Source organism: Podarcis vaucheri, assembly GCF_965113315.1.
Source record: "Podarcis vaucheri genome assembly, chromosome: 11".
In the NCBI taxonomy this organism is placed as follows: Eukaryota; Metazoa; Chordata; class Lepidosauria; order Squamata; family Lacertidae; genus Podarcis; species Podarcis vaucheri.
Genome location: NC_138749.1, coordinates 28,885,062 through 28,908,429, shown reverse-complemented (window position 1 = coordinate 28,908,429; position 23,368 = coordinate 28,885,062). Strand labels below are relative to the sequence as shown.

Genomic DNA, 23,368 nt, shown 5'->3' with positions numbered 1-23,368 from the left:
TGGAGCATGTGGTTATCTGTCAACAGCTCTACACTCTGGGCTGCATTATGATTTACATATGAGCAACTTTGGAGCACGAGAGAACGCAACAGACTCTGGGAATGATTTAGAGTGTAGTTAACCGTGCTCTGAAGATGAGATCACTGCAACACTTTATGGCATAGTGGCAGAATGGCTGGTGTCCAGCCTGATTTAAATTCTTCACCCAGAGAGAAAAATAAAAACTACATTGATAGGGGAACCCCCAGCCCCCCAAGTGGGCCTCAAGGACCTGTCCAAAAGTTCCAGGAATTAATAATGGTAGACTTACATGGAGACGGATCCACAAAAATCGGGTCTATGTTATGAAGCAGCTCCGTTCTGGGGGAAGGTTCGCCTTCACTAGAATAAAGTTTATTAGGAAAGGCATTAAATTTCTTTCTACAGTTTAACAGAATCCTAGCCCAGCTATTTCAACCATTCCTTTTGCGATTCTCTCAAGAAAAAAAGGAAGTCTGTTAACTAATTAAGTGTGCAAAGCTGCTCAGAAATTTAAACAGGATATTGTTTGTCCTGTACCAAAACCAAGCCAGAAGAAGAAAAGAAGAATTGGGAGCACACTTTCCTTTGAAGCTCTGCCTCCTGGTTTCATGGTTACCATCACATGATTGACAAGTGGGTGGCCCTTCCCATCTAGGAAAGTGATCCGTGGTGGTGGGGAGTTCATGCTGGATTCAGTTCCCCAACCCTGAACTAAGTTACACTCATAGTAATCAGGAGCCCAATTAATTTTAGTTATGCATTTCAGGAATGCGTACATTGGCGAAATCCAACATTGGGGAAGTGGGCTTTTATTCAGCCATTAGGACTTCGCTTTTTCCTTTCTCCTCCCCACCCTGCAGCTCCTGTGGCCCCACCAAATCTGCTGAAGAGAGCCAATCAACCAGAGAAGATTTGCGGTGCATAAGGAGGGTGAAGGAGGGGAAGAGGAAGTCTCATTGCACAAGTGGAAGTCTGTTCTGCTTGCACATGGCCACTATTAGATGTTACACAAGGCTTTTCTTCACACAAAGTGGAAACTCAAAGGATTTGCATTAATGGTTTAGTCATACAGAGAGCAGACCCGCTGAAATTAATGGGCATGACTAACATAAACTGGTCTACTCTGAGTGGAAAAAGGGACGCGGGTGGTGCTGTGGTCTAAACCACAGAGCCTAGGGCTTGCCAATCAGAAGGTCAGCGATTCGAATCCCTGCAACAGGGTGAGCTCCCATTGCTCGGTCCCTGCTCCTGCCAACCTAGCAGTTTGAAAGAACGTCAAAGTGCAAGTAGATAAACAGGTACCGCTCCGGTGGGAAGGTAAACGACATTTCCGTGCGCTGCTCTGGTTTGCCAGAAGCGGCTTAGTCATGCTGGCCTCATGACCCAGAAGCTGTATGCTGGCTCACTCGGCCAGTAAAGCAAGATGAGCACGGCAATCCCAGAGTCGTCTGCGACTGGACCTAACAGTCAGGGGTCCCTTTACCTTTTTATTCTGAGTGGAACTTAGTTCAGAGAAGGGGAACTGAGCCAGACTGAACTTTCCACCACCAACTTCCCACTTGGATAGATGTGCAGGGCCACCTACCAGTAAACATGGGGGCCAGAAGGCAGAACATCAAAGGAAAGTCCACTCCCAATTCTTCCTTTACATATGTGGTTTGATTTCAAGTCACGCCCACAAACAAAAACTGTTCCTTTGCAGGAGTGGCTTGAGCTATGGCTTTGCAGATCCTTTGCAGCTGTGTCTTGAAATCAAGCCAGGGCTGCAAAGAACAACATTCTTTTTAGCTACCCAATAGTTATAAAACACAGTAAGTCAATGCAAGATATTTAGAAAACATTTACCACACAATAAAACAAGAAGACATAAAACTAGCAATAAAAATAATGTAAAACAAAATGGTTTTCACTTGCTTTCTGAGGGTGATACCCAATGTTAATCATATTCAGAGTACAGTGGTACCTTGGGTTACATATGCTTCAGGTTACACACTCCACTAAGTCAGAAATAGTGCTTCAGGTTAAGAACTTTGCTTCAGGATAAGAACAGAAATCGGGCTCCGGTGGTGTAGCGGCAGCAGGAGGCCCCATTAGCTAAAGTGGTGCTTCAGGTTAAGAACAGTTTCAGGTTAAGAACGGACCTCCGGAACGAATTAAGTACTTAACCCGAGGTACCACTGTAGACTCATTTAAAATCATGGGAACTGGCTAAGCTGACAGAGAGGATACATGGGAGAGACAACATGGATTTCAAAAAGGAGTGGGAACCATTTATAAACTATATAAAAAGACAGTATAAAGATTTGGACCCATTGGCACGTTTTGACTAAACTTTCCCAACTACGGTATATAAGAGGGAAAACCAGCAGGGTATAGAATTTGTTTAATAAATCAATACGGAAATATTGGGGAAGCCAAAGAGGGGGGAGGGGAGAAATATGGATATATAAATTGTTCAATTAAGATTTGTGGAAAAATTGTTGTTACAATTTGAAAATTCAATAAAAATTATTATAAAATACAATAAAATCATGGGACTTAAGCTCATTTATTTCAATTGGTCTGTTCTAAGTATGACTTCTTTGGCTCTCAGCCAAAAAATGACTAAAGGTAGGAGCTCAGGAGGCCTTTTTTTGGGAAGCGTTTCAAAGGGTTGCGTCCAATGCTCGTCCTACTCAGAGTAGACCCACTGAAGTTAATGGGTATGACTGACTTTGGTTCATTAATGTAAATGGATCTACTCTGATTAGAAAGTACTTGGATACAACAGAATGTTGCAGCACCCTTAAGAAAAATACAGTTGCCTAAGTTAACAAATTTGTCCGCATGGGAAATGGATCAGGGCCTCTCTAAATTTTATGGGAGAAGGGTGTCATGTGGGGGGGGAATGCTGTGCAGAGTACCCAGCTCCCTAGATATATAGGGCTTTGTGCAACATAATTAGTACCTTGAATTATGCCTGGAAACTGACAGGTAGTCATTGCAACCAGTAGGGAGCAGGTTTTTAATGCCCCCAGCAATCTGGATTCACCGGGGGGGGGGGTGAAAACATTTTGTACTAGCTGCAGCCAAGGGGAAAAAAACTTTCTAAAGGAAATTGAGTGCCATGCTTTCAACTTTGTCAAGAATGCCTTGTCCAACCAAAACCCTGGTTGGTCTGCAGCACTTGGGAAAGTTCACAGAATCAGATTGCTGGAGAATACCCAATGGTTCCTGCAGTACAACCCTTTGTTCCAACACAGGAAGATATTCAATATCCACAACATCTCTGGAGATGCCTGTCCAACCAGATAGAATAATAAAAACATCACCCCAGGCAGGCAAAAATAGTTTAAATAGCTCTAATAGAAAGCTGTTGTAAGGAACTGATGCATGACAGAGTCAAGCAAGGAGGAGACTGTGGTCAATTTCATGTACTCTGTCTGTTGCAAAACTGTAATTGCTGCAGATGTTTTTTCTTCCATGGGGGGTCTACCAATAATTCTGTGCACCCTTGTACTTTTAAAACTCAGACAGCTTAATCCAATCTATTAAAAACCCAGCCATTATAGTTTCAATAAAATACCCCTGCTGAAACTATGTAAGACTGCAAACCGCTTTCTGCATTGCTGATAGCTTAATGAAGCAATTATCACCTCTCTCCGTCTTGTTTACTCTGTGATATTGAAAACCAGTTACTTTTCAACCATGCAAGAATGTATCTGTTTACACTGTTAAAACACCCAGCACTCTGGGGAATTCTGGTTAGATTGCAAAGGAGGGGAGGGGGGGAGGAAATTCTACAGAGAAAATTTAGAAGGTGAAAACTTGCCCATGAGTAATTTGACTTAATCAGACTATTGGCAGGAAAGTTTCTGATGGATTACACAGTGGACATGCATCAGGGTTGCATTAATTTTTCTGTTACAAACAGCTGGGTTATCATTCATTTAATCAAATCCGCTTATAGCAGCAAACACTCAAGTGATAAATTATTTCTCAGGACCTTCTCATGAGTTACATGGATTTTTGAACAAGGCGTCATACAAAATGTTTGCTGCTTGAGTCTGCTAGCTTGATTAAGTTTAGTTGCCCCATTTCTGCTAGTTAATAAATCCATTAAAAGAAAATCCGATCACATTTTTAAGGACGTTTATTTTAAAAAAACAAAAACATGGCAAACAAGGATTTTGCCCCCAGCAACATCTTGGTTGCCCATAATGCACCATGGAGAGGGGGATAATGTCCTACTAAAACAGAGGTTACCTGATTGTTCTCCAGACATCAAAACCATCTAGACGCTTTGTGCCATTCGTAGACCCTCCAGCGAGCTTCACCAGGGTTGGCAGCCAATCAGAAATGTGGATAAGGTCATGACTTTCCACTCCCTTCCGTTTCAGTAAAGGACTTGCAACAAATCCCACTCCTCTCACTCCGCCTTCCCACAGTGTCCATTTCCTTCCTCTTAATGGCCAGTTGTTTCCACCTGCCAACGTTTGGCCCCCATTATCTGAAACATATTAAGCGGTAAGTATGAAGAAACCCTGTTGTTGGTTTTTTTAAAAAAGTTTTATATACCTCCTTCACTGAAGTTTTTAAAGATGAGGTTGGATGGCCACCTGTCATGGCTGATGTAGTTGAGATTCTTGCACTGCAGCCGGCTGGAATGGGTGATCCCCTTCCAACTCGACAATTCTATAAATCTATGATTCAGATGGTATCAGTAGCAAATGGTGGTATGCGGTGGCAGTGTTTATTCGACCTCCTGACAGACATACAAAATGCACTGCTGTTTACTGGGAGGAAGAATGGAAAGACCACGGTAATGTGGACCAGGTCAGCACTGTGCAAACACACTTGCAGAACCAATATGGTGCTCCAGGTATGTGTTTGCGCAGTGTCAGCCTCATTGCTGCACTGCTCCCCCCTTTCTCCCAGTAAACACCGGTGTCCCTGCTGCTGGGAGGTCAGGCAAGCACCATTGCCCCGTAATAAAAAATTAAGGTCTTATATATATAAAATAAATGTTCATAAATGTACCAACCAAGCACAAACATAGATATGTGGAACACATGTCCGGACCAGCACAGGAAGACCATGCAGAAACCATTTGGACTCCCAAGTTGACCAAACGTTTCTCTGCAAGGAGGGAGGAGGTGAGAAAACCTTCCTTGTTATAGGAATTGGGTAATTAGCATTTCAAAGGAATGGGCAGACTACCAGGAAAAGCAATTAGATAAGGCTTTATTAGATAACCTGGCAGACAGGAAAAACATTCAAATTTCTGTTGTAGACCACCATTCTGTGATGTAGATATGATGTTTGTGGGGGGTGGTCTTGGGTTACACCCCTTCTGTGATGTATGTATGATGTATGGAGGGGTGGTCTTGAGCTCCAGGGCAGGGAATTTAAAATGTCTATATAAGGGCAGGCACACCTTTGCTCTGGGCCTTCCTGCGTGTGAGGGGAGCACCCTGTTGCAACAGTTCAATAAAGATCAGGTTTACGATCTGCTTTGCTTCTCAATATTCTCTGGTTGGCCTCTGTTATTTTCTCCTACCAATAGGGAACCCATATAAGGACTCTACAGTATACAGGCTCTTGGAAACCCCATAAGGGAAAAGAGACAGTTTTTGTTTACAACACCTCACACCATCATCTGCTACAGAGTTGTTGGTTTTTTTATTAGACAACATTTCATAGCTAACATATCTGACTAACATTTATAAGCAGGGTGTAGAGGACTGTATCTTAATACGGAGTGCCCATAATTTAGTGGCAAAGAACAACTCAGGTTAAAGTGTCAGTGTAGTGAAGTTGCCATTGTTAGAAAAATCATTCCTTGGTCAAGAAGACGAGTGTGGCCTTGTGGGTATTCTGTCAGCCGCAGGGACCCTGGGAAAGTGAGTTGTGTATCTTTAAAACCCAGACTTTCTGGCTCCTTGCCATGAGAGGTTTATGGGAGGAAAGGGGTCCTTGATTAATGGAAGGTTTGGCACCTGGGTTGTGGGTGTGAATCTCTTCCTCCTTCCCGGAGGTTGTTTGTTTTCAAACTGCTGAGAATTGGGGATCTGGTTAATTTCCACAGGTGGGAGGAAGATTCTTTGATTAAGGGTTCAAGCCTAAATTGACCCAGCTGCAAAAGAATGAGCTGATCAAATTAAGACTCTTGATTGGCCAAAAGTTACGACGCAAAGTCAGAATTGTGGATAAAAGATCCAGGGATGTTTTGTTAGTTGCTCTCTGCCATTGCAAAATGCTAGATGCCATTGTGCTGCAATCCGCAAAGATGCCCGGCTGTAAGCTCCATCGTTAACAGCCGTTTCGTCCTTTTGAAATGGAAATCCTCTACCAGCTTCATTATACAACAACTTGAAAGGACTCTTGACTATTCTAACTGTGGTCTCTTTGTGAGTATGTACGAGCTAGTCATACTGTACAATGTTATTGTTTTCATGTTTGTAAGACTCTTAAGAAGTGCCTGTGGTCTTTCCACAAGTTTTCAGTTTTCTTTTTAAAATAAAAACTTTTAATTTAGAACCTGTTAGTGTGTTGGTGCCTTTTCCGGGGAACAGCTAATTCCAAGCCTTCTGCTTAGTCACGCTATACCGAGTGAACTTCTGCCTGCAAGCTTGTGGATGCAGCTTGTAAGGAGTGGGGATTGCCAGGGTAATTGGACACACTCTCCTCCCTGGGTGGTGTCTCTGGAGTTCCCTGAACTAAAGGGAGTGGTGGCAGCCTTACCGGTGTGATTTCAGTCTGTGTTTGAAAAGTAACTTCCCTCGCCAACCTATTCCAGGAACCTGAATTGGCCGGAGAGCAGAGTCAGGGAGGGGGGAATAGGGTGGACGAGTGGAACCGTTACTACATGGTGGCAGCGGTGGGATCTAGAACTTCCCTGCGGAAAAGCACTGTAACGTTTTAAAAATAGTTTGGCACGTATCTTTTGTGGCTTACAAACGGTTTATTATTTTGGATAGAGATAGTTAGGATGGAAGACTCTTTAGCAATTGGACAACAATCCATGAAAACTATTGATGAATGGGGGGTAGTAGGAGGAGCCAGTACCCTGCCGGTGGAAACCAACCCCATCAGGACTCCAAGTCCTAGTGAAAAGTCCGCGTCGTGGTATTCCGATGGGTCCCAGGAGGAGCTGGTGGATTCCAGCATCCCAGAGACGATTCGGAGGGGTCAGCAAAAGACCTGCCGTGTGGAAGGAGGGAGGGCTGCGCTGGAGTGCCAAACCCAAACTCCTCGTGAGGAGGTGCAAGTAGAGACAGCTTCTGCACGTCCTAGGGAAAATTTTCCTGTTTACACAGAGTCCAGGGAGATGGATTTCTCAGAGGGACTTGATGTGGAATGGATTCGTGATCCAGTGGACGGTGGATTCCGTTCCAGAGAGAAGTGTCCAAAAGTCGGTGGGGCTATTCGTCTAGCACCAAGATACGACCGGATGGCGTATGATTCTCAAAGTTTGCAGCAACAGCAGCAAGAGGTGACGGAGAGAGGCTACAGCCGAGGGGCATATGCGCCGGATGTACGCAGGAAGGTGGGACAGCCTTCGTTTAGCCCGGGAAAGACCTACTCGCCCGTCAATGCTCAACCGCTTCATGTGCCGGTGCGTCGGTATGTGGTCGAGGAGGAGGAGTTCTACCAGAGACCTCAGCGTGAATATGCAACAGCAGCGGAACCGCGACGCCCGGATGGGTGGTTGCCGCCTAGCAGAGTTCTAAGGTATGAACCGGTCCCTGTGCAGGGGGGAAACCAGCAACAACCGTCCCCTCCAGGACTGACTTTAAATAACTTAAATTGGAGGGTGTTTCAGAAATACCAACCTCCCACTGATGTACTGTGTTACCTAAATCTTTTTGAGAAAACTTGCAAGGACATGGGGGTTGCACCAGAACTGTACATGTTGGTTTTGCGTTCCCTGGTTTGTGGGGATTTGTCCGAACTAATGGGAACTCTTCCCCAAGATGACCAAAATGACTATGAGAAATTTAAAAGACTAGTTATGCGACGGCTTGGATTACACCCTGAGCAATACAGAAAAGCTTTTCGGAAGGTGGGGAAAGGTGGGCTCACTGATAACATAGCCGTTTTCTCTGCAAAGATGGCTCAGAATTTTGAACTGTGGCTTGCAGCCGAGGGGGCTCAGGACGTGAAGGATATCAAGCAGCTCCTGCTAATTGAGCAGTTGATGAGGTCCCTGTCCCCTGAAATTGCTAGCTTGGTTGCAGCCCAAAAGCCGCGAACTTTGGAGGAAGCTACCTCCTTTGCTGAGTCCTTTAGGATTAATCGTCCCCATTGGGCTGCTAAAGGGGGGAACAATGCTAATAGACCTATGATTGGGTCTGGAAGATCTGCCCCCCCATTAAAGAACCTAGCCCAGGTATTCCAACCCCTGCTAAAAACTCTGCTGCAACAGGGGGAGAGCGTCCGAAGTTGTCCCCGGCATCTGGACTGTGTTTCTTGTGCAAAAAGCCGGGACACGTGAAAGCCGCTTGTCCCCAGTTGGGAGATAAAAAGCCCCCCATCCTCACATCCACTCCCGCCGTGCGAATGATCCAGCGGCAGGAGGAAGATTGGGAGGAGGAGCAACTAAAATCCGGAGTGGAGCAGAGTTTGGTTTTGAAGGAGGGTGGGGCAACGCCTAAAGCTGAAACACCTGCTGTCCCAATAACTGCTGTTAATGTGGGTCCGGTGAGTGCGGGGAGTAAATTCAAAACCCCCCATGTGAACTGGGCAAAGTTGGAGTTTTCTGCCCCTATTGAAGTCAATAAAACTGTTGTGGAATCGTATCGGGACTCTGGCTCAGACATTACAAGTGTATCTAGAGATCTGGTCCTGCCTAGTCAAATGCAGACAAAGCCTCTGAAAATTAGTCCATATGGGGTAGAGGAGATTTATCAGCCAACAGCAATAGTTCCCCTTAAATACAAAGGCTATAGCGGGGACCATTTGGTGATTGTTCACGACCCACAAGTTTGCAAAAGCCCAGTCTTGGTTGGAAACGACCTTGGGTTTCAAGTTTATCTGCAACAACAAACCAAGGTGAATCCGGTAACTGTAGCACCTGCCCCCACCTCAATTCAGGCAGGGACAGACTCTGTTGAGCCTGAGACAGGGTTGGATGGAAAACCCGGAGAGGAGGGAGAGTTACCAATCCTGGATATGGAACACACAAAGAACTTTGATGCCCCTGTTGAACTGGGGGATTTGGGTGAGTTTGCTGCGGAACAACAAGCAGACCCCTCCTTGCAGGTTTGCCGGGAGGCGGTTGGGGCCCCCCTGCGGGGAGAGAAACGGGCCCAATTTGTGTATAAAAAAGGCCTTTTGTATCGGCAGTTCATTCCAAAAAAGGTGAAGGACAAAGACTTTGTTTTACAACTAGTGGTTCCAGCAAAGAAGCGGTCTACTGTTCTCAGTTTGGCACATGAGGATGGCTTAGCTGGCCATATGGGACTACAAAAAACTGTAGAAAAACTGACTCGATATTTCTACTGGCCTGATGTATATCAAACAACTAAAGCATACGTACGCTCTTGTGTAATATGTCAAAAGGTGGGGCATGATTGTGATAATCTCCCCAGTGAGTTACAGAGTGTCCCCTTGGAAGCAAATGTTCTGGAGAAGTGGGGTATTGATTTAGTGGGACCTTTACCAAAAACCCGCTCAGGAAAGCAATATTTGTGTATAATCATTGATTATGCCTCTCGTTATGTCTGGGGGACGAGTTTAGCTAACACTTCTGCTAACAACCTGGTGAAAGCTTTACTCTCTGCCTTTTGCTCTTTAGGAATTCCTAAAGTTTTGGTGAGCGACTTGGGAACTAATTTCATGGCTAAGGTAACTCAGGAGGTTTTGCGAATGTCTGAGGTGCGCCACCATACCTCTATTGCTTATCAGCATCAAGGAAATGGGTTGGTGGAGAGAGTGCAAAAGACCATAGTCCAGATGTTACGTAAATATGCTTTGGCTCACGGTTCCAGTTGGGATCAGGATTTGCCTTTGGTGGTGGCTGCTTATAACGACTCCCATCAAAGGAGTTTGGGCTTTGCACCAAATCAGTTAATTTTTGGAAGGTTTCTGAATACCCCTCTCTCAATGCTGCGCAAGGAGTGGGAAGGGTCTGAGGAGGAGATAAAGTTACCTTCCGTCAGTGAATATTTTGCCCAACTCAAAGGAACCTTAGCAGATGTATGGAAATTGGCCAAAGAGAATTTAGAGAATGCCCGATTAGATCAAAAGAAGGTACATGATACCAGAGCGGTGTGCAAACAATTCGAGGTGGGAGACCAGGTATGGATTTTGCGTCCGTCCCGTCCCCACAAATTGGATGTGAAATGGCAAGGTCCAGGTGTTGTAGAAGCAAAACTGAGCTCTGTGCGTTATCTGGTGAGCTGCAAGGAATTGCACCCCACTGCTCGGGAGTATCATGCAAATTCTTTAAAGAGGTATGTAGAACAAAAGATCTCTGTGCTGGCCATTTCGCAGAGTCAGGAGGAGGTGCCCTCCTCGCCTGTTGATCTTTTAACTGAGTATAAACAGGCTGGAGCAGTTTCTGATGTGTTGCAGTTGCCGACTTTAAGTGAAACTCAGACTAAAGAGCTTTATGAGGCACTGCTACCTTACAGCAACACCTTCAGTACAAAGCCTGGTAGGACTCACCTGGCTCAGCATCATTTTGTTACGGGGGACTCCCCCCCTATTGCCTCACGTCCTTACCGAGTTGGTGAAGCTATTGCACAGAACATTGAGGCCGAAGTGAAAGAAATGTTGGAACTGGGGGTCATAGAGCCTAGCAAGAGTGCTTGGGCCTCCCCTATAGTGCTGGTTCCAAAACCTGATGGCTCCATTCGCTTCTGTGTTGATTACAGAAAGATAAACATGATTACTGTCCCTGATGTGTTCCCTCTGCCTAGGATTGACACACTGATTGAGAAGCTGGGATGTGCGAAATTTATTACTGTTATGGATTTGACCAAAGGGTATTGGCAAATCCCTTTGTCCCCTGAAGCTTCTGAAAAGTCTGCCTTTACCACACATGTAGGCTTGTACCAGTTTAAAGTGTTACCATTTGGTTTGCGAAATGCTCCTGCAGCTTTCCAAAGGTTGATTAACTCCTTGATTCATGACATGAGTGAGTTCTGTTGTGCTTATTTGGATGATCTAGCTGTTTTTTCCGAATCATGGCCAGAACACCTTAAACACCTGCAGAGAGTTTTGGCCCGGTTGCAAGAAGCAAACTTGACTGTAAAAATGTCTAAATGCCAGTTTGCTCAAGGAGAAGTGGTGTATTTGGGATTTAGAGTTGGGTCTGGAAGCATTAAAACTCTGGAGGCTAAGATACAATGTATTCAGGAGTGGCCTCGCCCTGTGGTGAAAAAAGACGTGCAGTCCTTCATAGGGTTGGTAAATTATTACAGGCGGTTCATCAACCACTTTTCAACCCTGGCAGCTCCTCTCACCAACCTTTGCAAGAAATCCTTGCCAGTAAAGATAGAGTGGAATGAGGAGTGCCAAAGAGCTTTTGATTTGTTGAAACATGCACTGGTGAGCAATCAAGTCATGTTGGCCCCAGATCAGAGTCGGCCGTTTAAAGTACAGACGGACGCTAGTCAAACTGGATTGGGTGCCGTTTTGTTACAAGAAGATCAAGAGAAAAATTGGCGTCCCGTGGTTTATCTGAGTAAGAAATTGATAACCAGGGAACAAAATTATTCTACCATTGAAAAGGAGTGTTATGCTTTAGTCTGGGCTCTAACTAAACTGCGTCCCTATCTGTGGGGTACTTTCTTTGAAGTCCAGACTGATCACTCTCCACTGTGTTGGTTGGAAAGAGTAAAAAGTTCTAACCAGAAATTGGCCAGATGGAGTATGGCCTTGCAAGATTTCCAGTTTAAGGTCACTCACATTGCTGGAAAAGAAAATGTGGTTGCTGACACCCTTTCTAGGATGTACCAATCTGTTCCATGAAACATGAATGTGTATTCTGTCAACATCTTCTGCTGAGAAATTATCCTGAAACTGTGTAAATAGTGGATTGGGGGGGGGCTATTAGTGTGTGTGATTTAAAAAAGCTGTTGAAAAAACCCCTGGTCCAAGAAAATCTACCTCATTGTAAAAATAGTTTTGAGAGAATAGAGGGACTTAACCCTATATTCTCTCTAGGGGGGAGCGTGTAGTGAAGTTGCCATTGTTAGAAAAATCATTCCTTGGTCAAGAAGACGAGTGTGGCCTTGTGGGTATTCTGTCAGCCGCAGGGACCCTGGGAAAGTGAGTTGTGTATCTTTAAAACCCAGACTTTCTGGCTCCTTGCCATGAGAGGTTTATGGGAGGAAAGGGGTCCTTGATTAATGGAAGGTTTGGCACCTGGGTTGTGGGTGTGAATCTCTTCCTCCTTCCCGGAGGTTGTTTGTTTTCAAACTGCTGAGAATTGGGGATCTGGTTAATTTCCACAGGTGGGAGGAAGATTCTTTGATTAAGGGTTCAAGCCTAAATTGACCCAGCTGCAAAAGAATGAGCTGATCAAATTAAGACTCTTGATTGGCCAAAAGTTACGACGCAAAGTCAGAATTGTGGATAAAAGATCCAGGGATGTTTTGTTAGTTGCTCTCTGCCATTGCAAAATGCTAGATGCCATTGTGCTGCAATCCGCAAAGATGCCCGGCTGTAAGCTCCATCGTTAACAGCCGTTTCGTCCTTTTGAAATGGAAATCCTCTACCAGCTTCATTATACAACAACTTGAAAGGACTCTTGACTATTCTAACTGTGGTCTCTTTGTGAGTATGTACGAGCTAGTCATACTGTACAATGTTATTGTTTTCATGTTTGTAAGACTCTTAAGAAGTGCCTGTGGTCTTTCCACAAGTTTTCAGTTTTCTTTTTAAAATAAAAACTTTTAATTTAGAACCTGTTAGTGTGTTGGTGCCTTTTCCGGGGAACAGCTAATTCCAAGCCTTCTGCTTAGTCACGCTATACCGAGTGAACTTCTGCCTGCAAGCTTGTGGATGCAGCTTGTAAGGAGTGGGGATTGCCAGGGTAATTGGACACACTCTCCTCCCTGGGTGGTGTCTCTGGAGTTCCCTGAACTAAAGGGAGTGGTGGCAGCCTTACCGGTGTGATTTCAGTCTGTGTTTGAAAAGTAACTTCCCTCGCCAACCTATTCCAGGAACCTGAATTGGCCGGAGAGCAGAGTCAGGGAGGGGGGAATAGGGTGGACGAGTGGAACCGTTACTACAGTCAGGTAACAGGTACTGGGGGAAATTCCTGACTGACTTTGGAGACCCACTGCCAATCAGAGTAGACAATATTGGGTTAGATGGACCAATGACCTGCCCCAGCATATTCATTACAACTATCCCCATCATCATTATACTTATTTCTTTACTACACTTATATGCCTCCTTTGCCTCCAAAGTTCCCCCTCCCCATTAATCTTCACAACAACCTTGCTAGGTGGGTCAAGCTAAAAAACAGTGACTGGCCCAGGGGCCCCCAGTGAGTTTCATGGTTGAGTGGGGATTCAAACTCTGGTCTCCCAGGTCATAATCTAACACACTTACTGTTACATCACACTGGTACTTATGCATAATTTGAATGATTTCACTCTGAAATGTGTATTTATTAAAAGAAAGTTTTCACTTCCAAGATCCCAGCACTCCCATTTTTAAAAGATAAGGGATATATTCACTTGTGAGATACCTCCCACCGGGATAGACTTCTACCTGCTTCTGGCTCTGCACTGCTCTGCTTTCAAGTTTTATAAACATCAGTAAATACAGTTTCTCTTTATTACTGGAGAAAAATCATACAATAATGAAGTGTTCTGTTGCAATTTAATGCTCATTAAACAGAGAGAGTAAAGACCAATATTATTTTGTTCTGAAGTGGGTGGGATGTGAGTAGGGCTGCATTGTTTGATCAACTGATTGATTAACCAATTCTAAAACCTTTTAATTGACTGAAAAGGTGTTCCTAATTAACTGGGCAGCAGACATAGATATACATTTTTAAAACCTATTATTTATGTGACTACTTATGAATGTGCAGGCTTCAAGCATCATTTAAAACAAGCATTCCCATGCTCTCTAACACAAGAGAAATGCCTCTTCTATGGTAACACCCAGTGTGGCTTATATACACACATTGTCTAGACAAAAAGGTTGGATCCAGAGCTGCCTTTCTGCAAATCATCAACAGCCTAAGGTCACGGGCCCAGCAACCTTCAGGATCCTATGCAGCATCATTATGTCACAAAGGAGAAAGAAATCCTCTAAGAACATCCTCTTTACAGTAGTACCTCAGGTTAAGTACTTAATTCGTTCCGGAGGTCCGTTCTTAACCTGAAACTGTTCTTAACCTGAAGCACCACTTTAGCTAATGGGGCCTCCTGCTGCTGCTGCGCCGCTGGAACACAATTTCTGAATCCTGAAGCAAAGATCTTAACCTGAAGCACTATTTCTGGGTTAGCGGAGTCTGTAACCTGAAGCGTATGTAACCTGAAGCGTATGTAACCCGAGGTACCACTATACTTTACTGCCTTGTGCATGAAATCCAGAAAATAAACACAGAAAGAGGCCTTTGAGATTCTTCTACCATTTTCAGGATTTGATCTACAAGAGGTGGTACTCTCTGAATCAAAAATATAGAAATGGAAGACCTAGTCCTAGATCTCCATCACCTTGCCAAGTTTGGCAAGTAATGAATGTGTAGCTCGTTCTGTGGGTAGAACAGATTTTTGATAATACTATTTTGGAGGTTCACTTCTTCAACATGTAATCTTGCAACCTAAACATTGGCTTCCAGGACCTGACAACTATATTGATCAGTGCTTCGGCTACAGATTTGTACAATAACCATGCAACAAATACAACATGGCTTATTTCTGACCAGTTTTCTAGACATACTTGGCAATATGTGAGTCTACCAGACATCCTGGATTGTCCTGAAACTTTAAACTCGTGAAGAGATTGGAGTCCAGGGCCAAAGGTTTAACAATTTCAAAGACATTTCAGGCAAAATTATTGTTAATGTTTCACTCCTATCAGCTTTATTGTAATGCAAGGGTAAGAAACCATTTTCAGGACAACAGCCTCAAGAATATTCTTGTTTTCTCATCACTTGATGATTTTGAGCTGAGTAAGCAAGCCACCTCCATTGAAAATGATTGTGCCTGATATCGAGTGTTATGAAAAATCTGGTGGTGGTGATTTGATGACTGACACACATGTATGAGCCATTACATGACATGTCCAGCCACCAAGTTAAAAACAAGTATGGGTAAACCAATCAGCAGTACTTTGATAGACTAGTCTACAAAAGTAAGTGTCTTGCAGGTTCTGATCCAGTGTCTGCAACATTTGCAGTGGATCTCCATGGAGGCTGAAGCTTCTCATTCACCTCTATGAAAATGAAATACATTGGGTTGTATCCAGACTGAGTTAGCTGCACTTGGATCCCATTTAAATCAATGTGGGGGGACACACACGCCTCCATTTTAATTTATTTCAGTCATAATGAATTGCAACTAACATGGCTGTGGCTTAGTGGCAGAGCAAGGTGATCTGCATGCAGAAAGGTCTGAGGTCTATTTCATGACATCTCCAGACAAGGAAAAACTCCTGTGTGAAACCTTAGTGAGTTGTTGCCAGTCAGTACAGCCAGTACGGAGGTAGGTGGACCAATGAACTGACTTAGTACAGCGCAGATTCCTAGGCTATTGGAAATGCCAAAGAGCACATGGAACATTTCCCTCTAAAGGGGGGGTGGGGAGGTCTGTGTGCCCAAGAATGTTGAACATGGCCCCAAAGTTTATTGTGCTTAATGGCATCTCAGGGCTTGAAGGAAGTGCAAGTGTATTTCAAGCGGTAAGTGCATTAAGAGGACAGATAAACATGAACAATTTCATTACGCTTTGTAAACCAGATTAACATAATTCCTTTTGATGTGGCTCCTTAGATCTATGGGAGATTAACCAATTTGTGCTTCAGGCACGCGTGCCAGTCCCAAACATTTTCACCTCACACATGCATATAAAGGGGGGGGGATCTCCTATATGTCAAGTGTGTCCTACACATGTGATTATAGTGGTACCTCGGGTTAAGTACTTAATTCGTTCTGGAGGTCCGTTCTTAACCTGAAACTGTTCTTAACCTGAAGCACCACTTTAGCTAATGGGGCCTCCTGCTGCTGCTGCGCCACCGCCACACAATTTCTGTTCTCATCCTGAAGCAAAGTTCTTACCTGGAGCACTATTTCTGGGTTAGCGGAGTGTGTAACCTCAAGCGTATGTAACCTAGAGCGTATGTAACCTGAAACGTATGTGTCAGGGGTTCAGGAGCAGAGACGCAGAGAAGGGAGGAAGCAGAGAGCGAGGGGGAGGAATCCGAAGGGAAAATGAGTGATGATGACGACCCGAGATCTCCAAGCCTAAGCAGTGAGTCAGAGGACTCCCAAAAGGGAGCCCCAGTGAGCAGAGCAAGGGGGGGATCCGGGGGGACACCCCAGGAGGAAGGGAACAGAGGAGATTCAGAGAGTAGCAGCTGGAAGTCGGGACCCACGCTCATAACTGAGGGCGGCAGCAGCTGGAAGTCGGGACCCACGCTCAAGACTGAGAGCAGCAGGGAGGAAGGTAGCCAGGCATCGGGTTCCGGAGGCTGTCAGCAGGAGGGAGGGCACGAGTCAGGGGTGGTCACGCCCTCCTCAGAGAGCGAGGCAACGGTTAAGAGGAAAGTAGAGAGTTGGGCGCGCGCGCCAAGTTCAAATGCAGCGGAAGCTGGAGCAGTAAGCAGCCCGGAGAGTGAGCCAGGTCCTAAAGCCCGCCGCAAGGAGGCAGAAGGATCAGGGGGGTCAGCGTCAGAGGAGAGTAGAAGGGAGGAGGCCCAGGGGGGCAGAAGGACCCAGAGACGTAGGGAGAGGCGAAGGAGGTGGAGCAAGGCTAGGGTATTAAGCTGGTGTGCAAGAGGCGGGGACTCAGACGGGTCTTCGCCGACCTAGGGCAGAAGGTGTAGAGCTGCACGCTGCAGTTCGGAAATGAAACCTGTAACTTAATAAAGACTCTTATAAAGTGAACGCTGGCGGACTTGGTCCTATGTGAGCTGGGACTGGGTGGCAGCTCTGACAGTAAGACCCGTCTCACAAAAGCTTCGGACACCTGATATCTCGCAGCGGAGAGAGAGGCAGCTGGAGGAGGGGATCGGTGTTTGGGAGCAAGCTCACGACGGTTAGCAGAGATGACGGAAGCAGAGACAGTTGCAGCGCTGCAACAGGCAGTTACCCAATTGAACGCGGAGGTACTGGCATCCAAGAAGAGGGAGGAGGATGCGGCAGCCGCCTACAGAGATCTCCACGCCAGGTTTGAAGCATGGGTTAAACACGGGCAGCCAGGACCCAGACCGGAGGGGGTTGGGTTGGCACGGAGAGCAGGAGGGCTTGTGGCTCACTTCGATGGGAATTTACAACAGTACCCCAATTTTCGAGCAGACGTAATGTGCGCACTGCAACTGCTGGCAAAAGACTTTAGAGATGAGGAAGAGAAAGTGGGGTTCATACTATCCCATTTGCATGGGGATGCTAAAGCGTGGCTACGCAATTTGTGGAGGGATAAAGATCCGGCGCTTCAGAATGCAGATGCCTTTATCAAAGCGATGGATGCGTGTTTTTTGTCTACTATTGATGTGGATCTTGCCCGACGGGAGATTCATGGACTAAAACAAGGGAGGGCAAGCGTCCGGCAGTACCACGCCCGCTTTTTTGCGCTGGTCAGTGCCTTAGAGTGGGACCGGGATTCGCCCCCTGTCAGAGACCTGTTCTGGGAGGGTCTAAGCTCTGCGGTCAAGGATGAGATTGCAAGGGGGGAGAGGCCCCGAAGCACGCAGGAGGTGGTCCAAAGGGCGCTGACTGTGGGGGTGAGGCTGGAAGAACGTCCATGGTGCAGAGATGAAGGACGTGGAGGGCGCGAAGCAGCGAGAAGTTTCTCTTTCATTCCAAGAGAAGCAGCGCGTGCGCAATCCACACCTCCGCCTGGAGGGGGAGGGGAACCGATGGAGGTTGGAGGTGCAAGGGCTCAGTCAGCAGCCAGAGCCCAAGCACCGACAGCAGTGAAAGCGAAGCCTCCTAGAGGGAACAGGAAGTGTTACATCTGCGAGGATCCAGGCCATTTGGCGAAAGAGTGTCCCCGGAGGCTCCACAAGCACACTGCAGCCTCAGCAATGGTGACTGCAGCAACGCAGCAAGGAGAACCACAGCAGGGAAACGACGATGTCTGGCTGGAGACAGAGGCACTGGGGCCCAGCCAGACGCATCAGTGAAGCAGTCCCCAGCAATCTTGCAACCCACGGACCCCCTCCCACCCAAACCAGTAGTGCAGCTCACAGCATCTCTCCAGCTACCCGATGGCGTCACTATCGAAGTGCCGCTTTCTGTGGATTCTGGAAGCAACGCAGACTTTATAGCGCAGGATTTTGTGGAGCAGCACGCTATACAGCTACTGCCTGCCACTCTGCCCCTGCAAGTCGTCACAGTGGATGGCAGAGAGTTGCTAGGGGGGCAGGTGGTGAAGCAAACGCCACCGATGGTGATGCGCCTTGGCAACCACAGGGAAGTCATCAGTTTTAATGTCACCCAACTGTCGGACACGCCCATTGTGTTGGGCATGAGTTGGCTGGACAGGCACAGTCCGACACTGGCTTGGTACCAGAGACAGCTGATCTTCGGCTCCTCTTATTGCGCAGAACACTGCATCCTGCCCAGACAGGAGGGAGAGGAGGAGGAATCACAACTGCGGTTGGGAACGTTGCAAGCAGTCCCCCACAAATACGCAGACTTTCTGGAGGTCTTCTGCGAGAAAGAGGCTGACAAGCTACCACCGCACAGGCAATATGACTGCAAGATTGACCTCCTACCAGGGGCGACGCTGCCGAAAGGGAAGCTGTATTCCATGTCTGAGGACGAATTACAGGAACTCAAACAGTTCATAGATCACAATTTGCAGCGCGGTTTCATCCGGGAGTCCAGGGCAGTAGGGGGCAGTCCTGTTTTCTTCGTGAAGAAGAAAGACACGCCCCAAAAAAGACTGGTGGTGGATTTTCGCCTCTTAAACAAGATGACCAAGCCTTCTGATTTCCCCATGCCCAGGATTGACGACCTACTAGCGACGGTGCGCAAGGGACGAGTGTTCACCAAGTTGGACCTGCGAGGTGCGTACAATCTCATCCGCATGAGGGAGGGCGATGAGTGGAAGACAGCCATGTTCACGCCTCTGGGCACCTACGAATACAGAGTGATGCCGTTTGGATTGCAAAACGGTTCTCACTGTTTCCAAGCTTTCATGCATCATGTGTTGGCGGGACTCCTTTACAAGAAGTGCGTCTGCTTTCTGGATGACATCCTGATATTCTCCGAATCGCAGCAAGCCCATGACCAAGATGTTCGGGAGGTGCTGAAGAGGCTGCAGCAGCATAGACTGTACGCCAAACTGGAGAAGTGCCAGTTCGACACGACGGAGGTGGATTTCTTGGGTTACAAGTTGTCGGACAAGGGGCTAGCCATGGACAGCGCCAAGGTTCGTGCGGTGTTGGATTGGAAGAGCCCGCGCAACCGGAAGGAGGTCCAGCGGTTTGTCGGCTTCGCCAACTTCTATCGCAAGTTTATCAAGGGGTTCGCGATGCAGACGGCGGCCATTACGGACACGCTAAGCTCCAAGAAAAAGAAATTCATCTGGACGGAGCAGGCGGAGCAGTCCTTTCAAGCACTCAAGCGTCTCTTCGCGTCGGAAGAGCAACTGCTGCATATCGACCCCAGCAGACCGATGCGGGTAGAGACAGACGCGTCCGATAGAGCAGTGGGAGCTGTCCTGCTGCAAAGGGACCCACAGGGGGTCTGGAGGCCGGGAGCGTTCTACTCCAGAAAGCTCAGCAAGTCGGAGCAGAACTACACCATCTGGGACAGGGAGTTGCTGGCCATTCATGCAGCTTTCAAGGCGTGGAGGCACTTCCTGATCGGCGCCAAGCACACGGTGCAGGTCTGCACGGATCACAAGAATCTGGAGCACTGGCGCACGGCTCAGTTCCTGAACCAGAGGCAGATACGTTGGGCGGAGTTCTTTGCTGACTTCAATTTCCGAATAGAGTACGTCCCAGGCGACACCAACGTCATGGCGGATGCACTGTCCCGCAAACCGCAATACCTCGAAGAGGCGACGCCAGCGGCAGCCATGCACATCTTCGCGCCAACAGCGTGGGCGTGCGCTTCAGCCACAGTAGACCTGGATGCGGTGCGGCGGGCGTTGCAGGACGACTCCTTCGCGCAGGCGAAGATGGCAGAGGTGCACAAGGGCACGGCGAAGGGCGACGAGTTCCAGATACGAGACGGCTTGCTCTTACGTAAAGGGGCCATCTACGTGCCGGGAGACGAACTTCGCGCCAGGGTACTGCAGCAGCTGCACGACGCACCCACGGCCGGGCACTTTGGCACGGAAAAAACGGTGGAATTAGTCGCAAGGGACTTTTGGTGGCCCAGACTGAGAGGGGAAGTCGCGGACTACGTTGCGAGGTGCGACACCTGCCAGAGGGCCAAACCGGTGCACAAACCACCGGCGGGACTGCTGGAACCGCTGCAAACGCCGTTTGAACCGTGGGAGAGGGTGGCCCTGGACTTTGTTACGGATCTACCCAGCTCGAGAGGCAAGACAGCTGTACTAGTGGTGGTGGACTTGTTCACCAAGATGGCACATTTCATTCCGTGTGCGAAGGTGGCCACGGCGGAACAAACCGCCAAACTGTTCATAGATCACGTGTTCAAAGTGCATGGTCTGCCGCGGTCTATCCTGTCCGACCGCGGGCGCCAGTTCGTCTCGAATTTCTGGCAGAAGCTGATGAGTTTTCTAAATGTCAAGGTCGATCTGGCATCAGCAAGACACCCGCAGACCAACGGGCAAGCAGAGAGGGTCAATGCCATCATGCAGCAGTACCTGAGATGCTATGCCAATCAACAACCTGCGACCTGGGTGGATTACCTGCCGCTCGCCGAGTTCGCTTACAACAACACGAAGCACGTGTCCACAGGGGTGACGCCGTTCTTCGCCAACAATGGGAGGAATCCCAGAACCTTCCCGGGACGGGAGAGAGTGGGGGAAGGAGAACCACAGACGGCGGACGCGTTCGCGTCAGAGTTGCAGGCGGTACACGATCAACTCAGACGGCAGCTGGAGCTAGCTAAGCACGCCTACAAGGTGCAAGCTGACAAGCACAGGCGGGTTGGCGAAGAGATCCAAGTGGGAGACTGGGTCTGGTTGGCAGCCCACGCAGTGCCGACCAGGTCACTAGCCAAGAAGAAGTTGGGGCACAAGCAAATTGGTCCGTACCAAGTCGAAGCACAGATCAACCCGGTAGCCTTCCGACTGGTGCTGCCGGAGGGTTCCAGAATGCATCCGGTGTTCCACAGGTCGGTGCTCACTCCCTACAAGGCACCTCACAGATTCCAGGAGCCAGGGACGGCACCGAGTCCGTTCCGGGAGCGAACGGAGACGCGAGGGGTGACGCAGCAAGACCCCATCAACGAGGTCACGGCGATTTTGGACTCCAGATGGGGGGAAGAGGGAGTCGAATACCTCCTAGCCAGAGAGGGCACCCGGGCCAGCGCCAATAGCTGGGTGCCAGACTACGCTTTGGAGGAACCCCTGCTCAAGGACGAGTTTCATGCCCTTTTCCCACACAGACCCATGCCAGCGAGCTTCTTCGACGACTGGCTGTTCACGCCCACGCTTTCTTCCAGCACGTTCCATGGATTCGACTCGGACGGGGAACCCGCACTGAGCACCCGTTCCCCAGAAGGATCGCCGGCGGGTTCGGCGTCAGACACCTCGTATTGGTGGGACGATCGACCGGAGGAGCAATGGCGCCGGAAGTGGCTGGAGATGCCAGGTCGAGCGACCGACGCAGAGACTGACATGGACGTGTTCGGGGAGGACCTGGGGTTCGAGCACGGCGGTACAGAGATGGAAGCGGAACAGGTCAACGTCGGCGACCGCGAGGAGGAAGACTCGGAGGTCTTCAGTTGGCGGCCAACCACGGGGAGCGAACTGTATCTGGCATTCCCTCCCGTGATGATGGAGCACCCAGCACCCACACCTGAAAGCGGGGAGGGGGGAAGGGGGGGCTTCGAGGGGGGGATGGATGTCAGGGGTTCAGGAGCAGAGACGCAGAGAAGGGAGGAAGCAGAGAGCGAGGGGGAGGAATCCGAAGGGAAAATGAGTGATGATGACGACCCGAGATCTCCAAGCCTAAGCAGTGAGTCAGAGGACTCCCAAAAGGGAGCCCCAGTGAGCAGAGCAAGGGGGGGATCCGGGGGGACACCCCAGGAGGAAGGGAACAGAGGAGATTCAGAGAGTAGCAGCTGGAAGTCGGGACCCACGCTCATAACTGAGGGCGGCAGCAGCTGGAAGTCGGGACCCACGCTCAAGACTGAGAGCAGCAGGGAGGAAGGTAGCCAGGCATCGGGTTCCGGAGGCTGTCAGCAGGAGGGAGGGCACGAGTCAGGGGTGGTCACGCCCTCCTCAGAGAGCGAGGCAACGGTTAAGAGGAAAGTAGAGAGTTGGGCGCGCGCGCCAAGTTCAAATGCAGCGGAAGCTGGAGCAGTAAGCAGCCCGGAGAGTGAGCCAGGTCCTAAAGCCCGCCGCAAGGAGGCAGAAGGATCAGGGGGGTCAGCGTCAGAGGAGAGTAGAAGGGAGGAGGCCCAGGGGGGCAGAAGGACCCAGAGACGTAGGGAGAGGCGAAGGAGGTGGAGCAAGGCTAGGGTATTAAGCTGGTGTGCAAGAGGCGGGGACTCAGACGGGTCTTCGCCGACCTAGGGCAGAAGGTGTAGAGCTGCACGCTGCAGTTCGGAAATGAAACCTGTAACTTAATAAAGACTCTTATAAAGTGAACGCTGGCGGACTTGGTCCTATGTGAGCTGGGACTGGGTGGCAGCTCTGACAGTATGTAACCCAAGGCAGCACTGTACTAAATGCATAATTGCAATTAAAGACAGAGTGGACACTTCTGCAATGGAGCTCCATTCTTTGGAGCTGCAATCAACAGCTGGATTGGAAATCCAAGTCAGCTGATTTTGCTGATGATTAGAAGAAAAATACCGGGCATGTAGAAGGCTGCATGATGGAATTACCTCCGAAGTCTGGATAACTAAAATAATACAGTGATCAACTTTATCCCACTCCAGTTCCCTTTTCTTATTTCTTTTGCTTCCTCCAAATCTAGTGAAATAGTCCATATGGCAAACTTTTGAGCACATAATTAAATTATCTGCACTGCTTGTAGGAAGCTTCTTCCATACTTCTCTCCAATCTTCACCTAAGAGCAACAGATT

General features: G+C 48.1%; 1 protein-coding gene across 1 annotated transcript in view; it reads right to left on the bottom strand.

Annotated features, from left to right (window-relative positions):
* Nucleotides 1-23,368, bottom strand: part of ARSB (arylsulfatase B) — a 95,907-nt gene that overhangs the window by 37,150 nt on the left and 35,389 nt on the right. The window contains exons 5-6 of the mRNA XM_082191960.1: nucleotides 4,267-4,510; nucleotides 311-381 (exon numbers count right to left, since the gene is read on the bottom strand). Of these exons, the coding sequence (XP_082048086.1) occupies nucleotides 311-381; nucleotides 4,267-4,510 (315 nt within the window). The remainder of the gene's footprint in view (nucleotides 1-310; nucleotides 382-4,266; nucleotides 4,511-23,368) is intronic.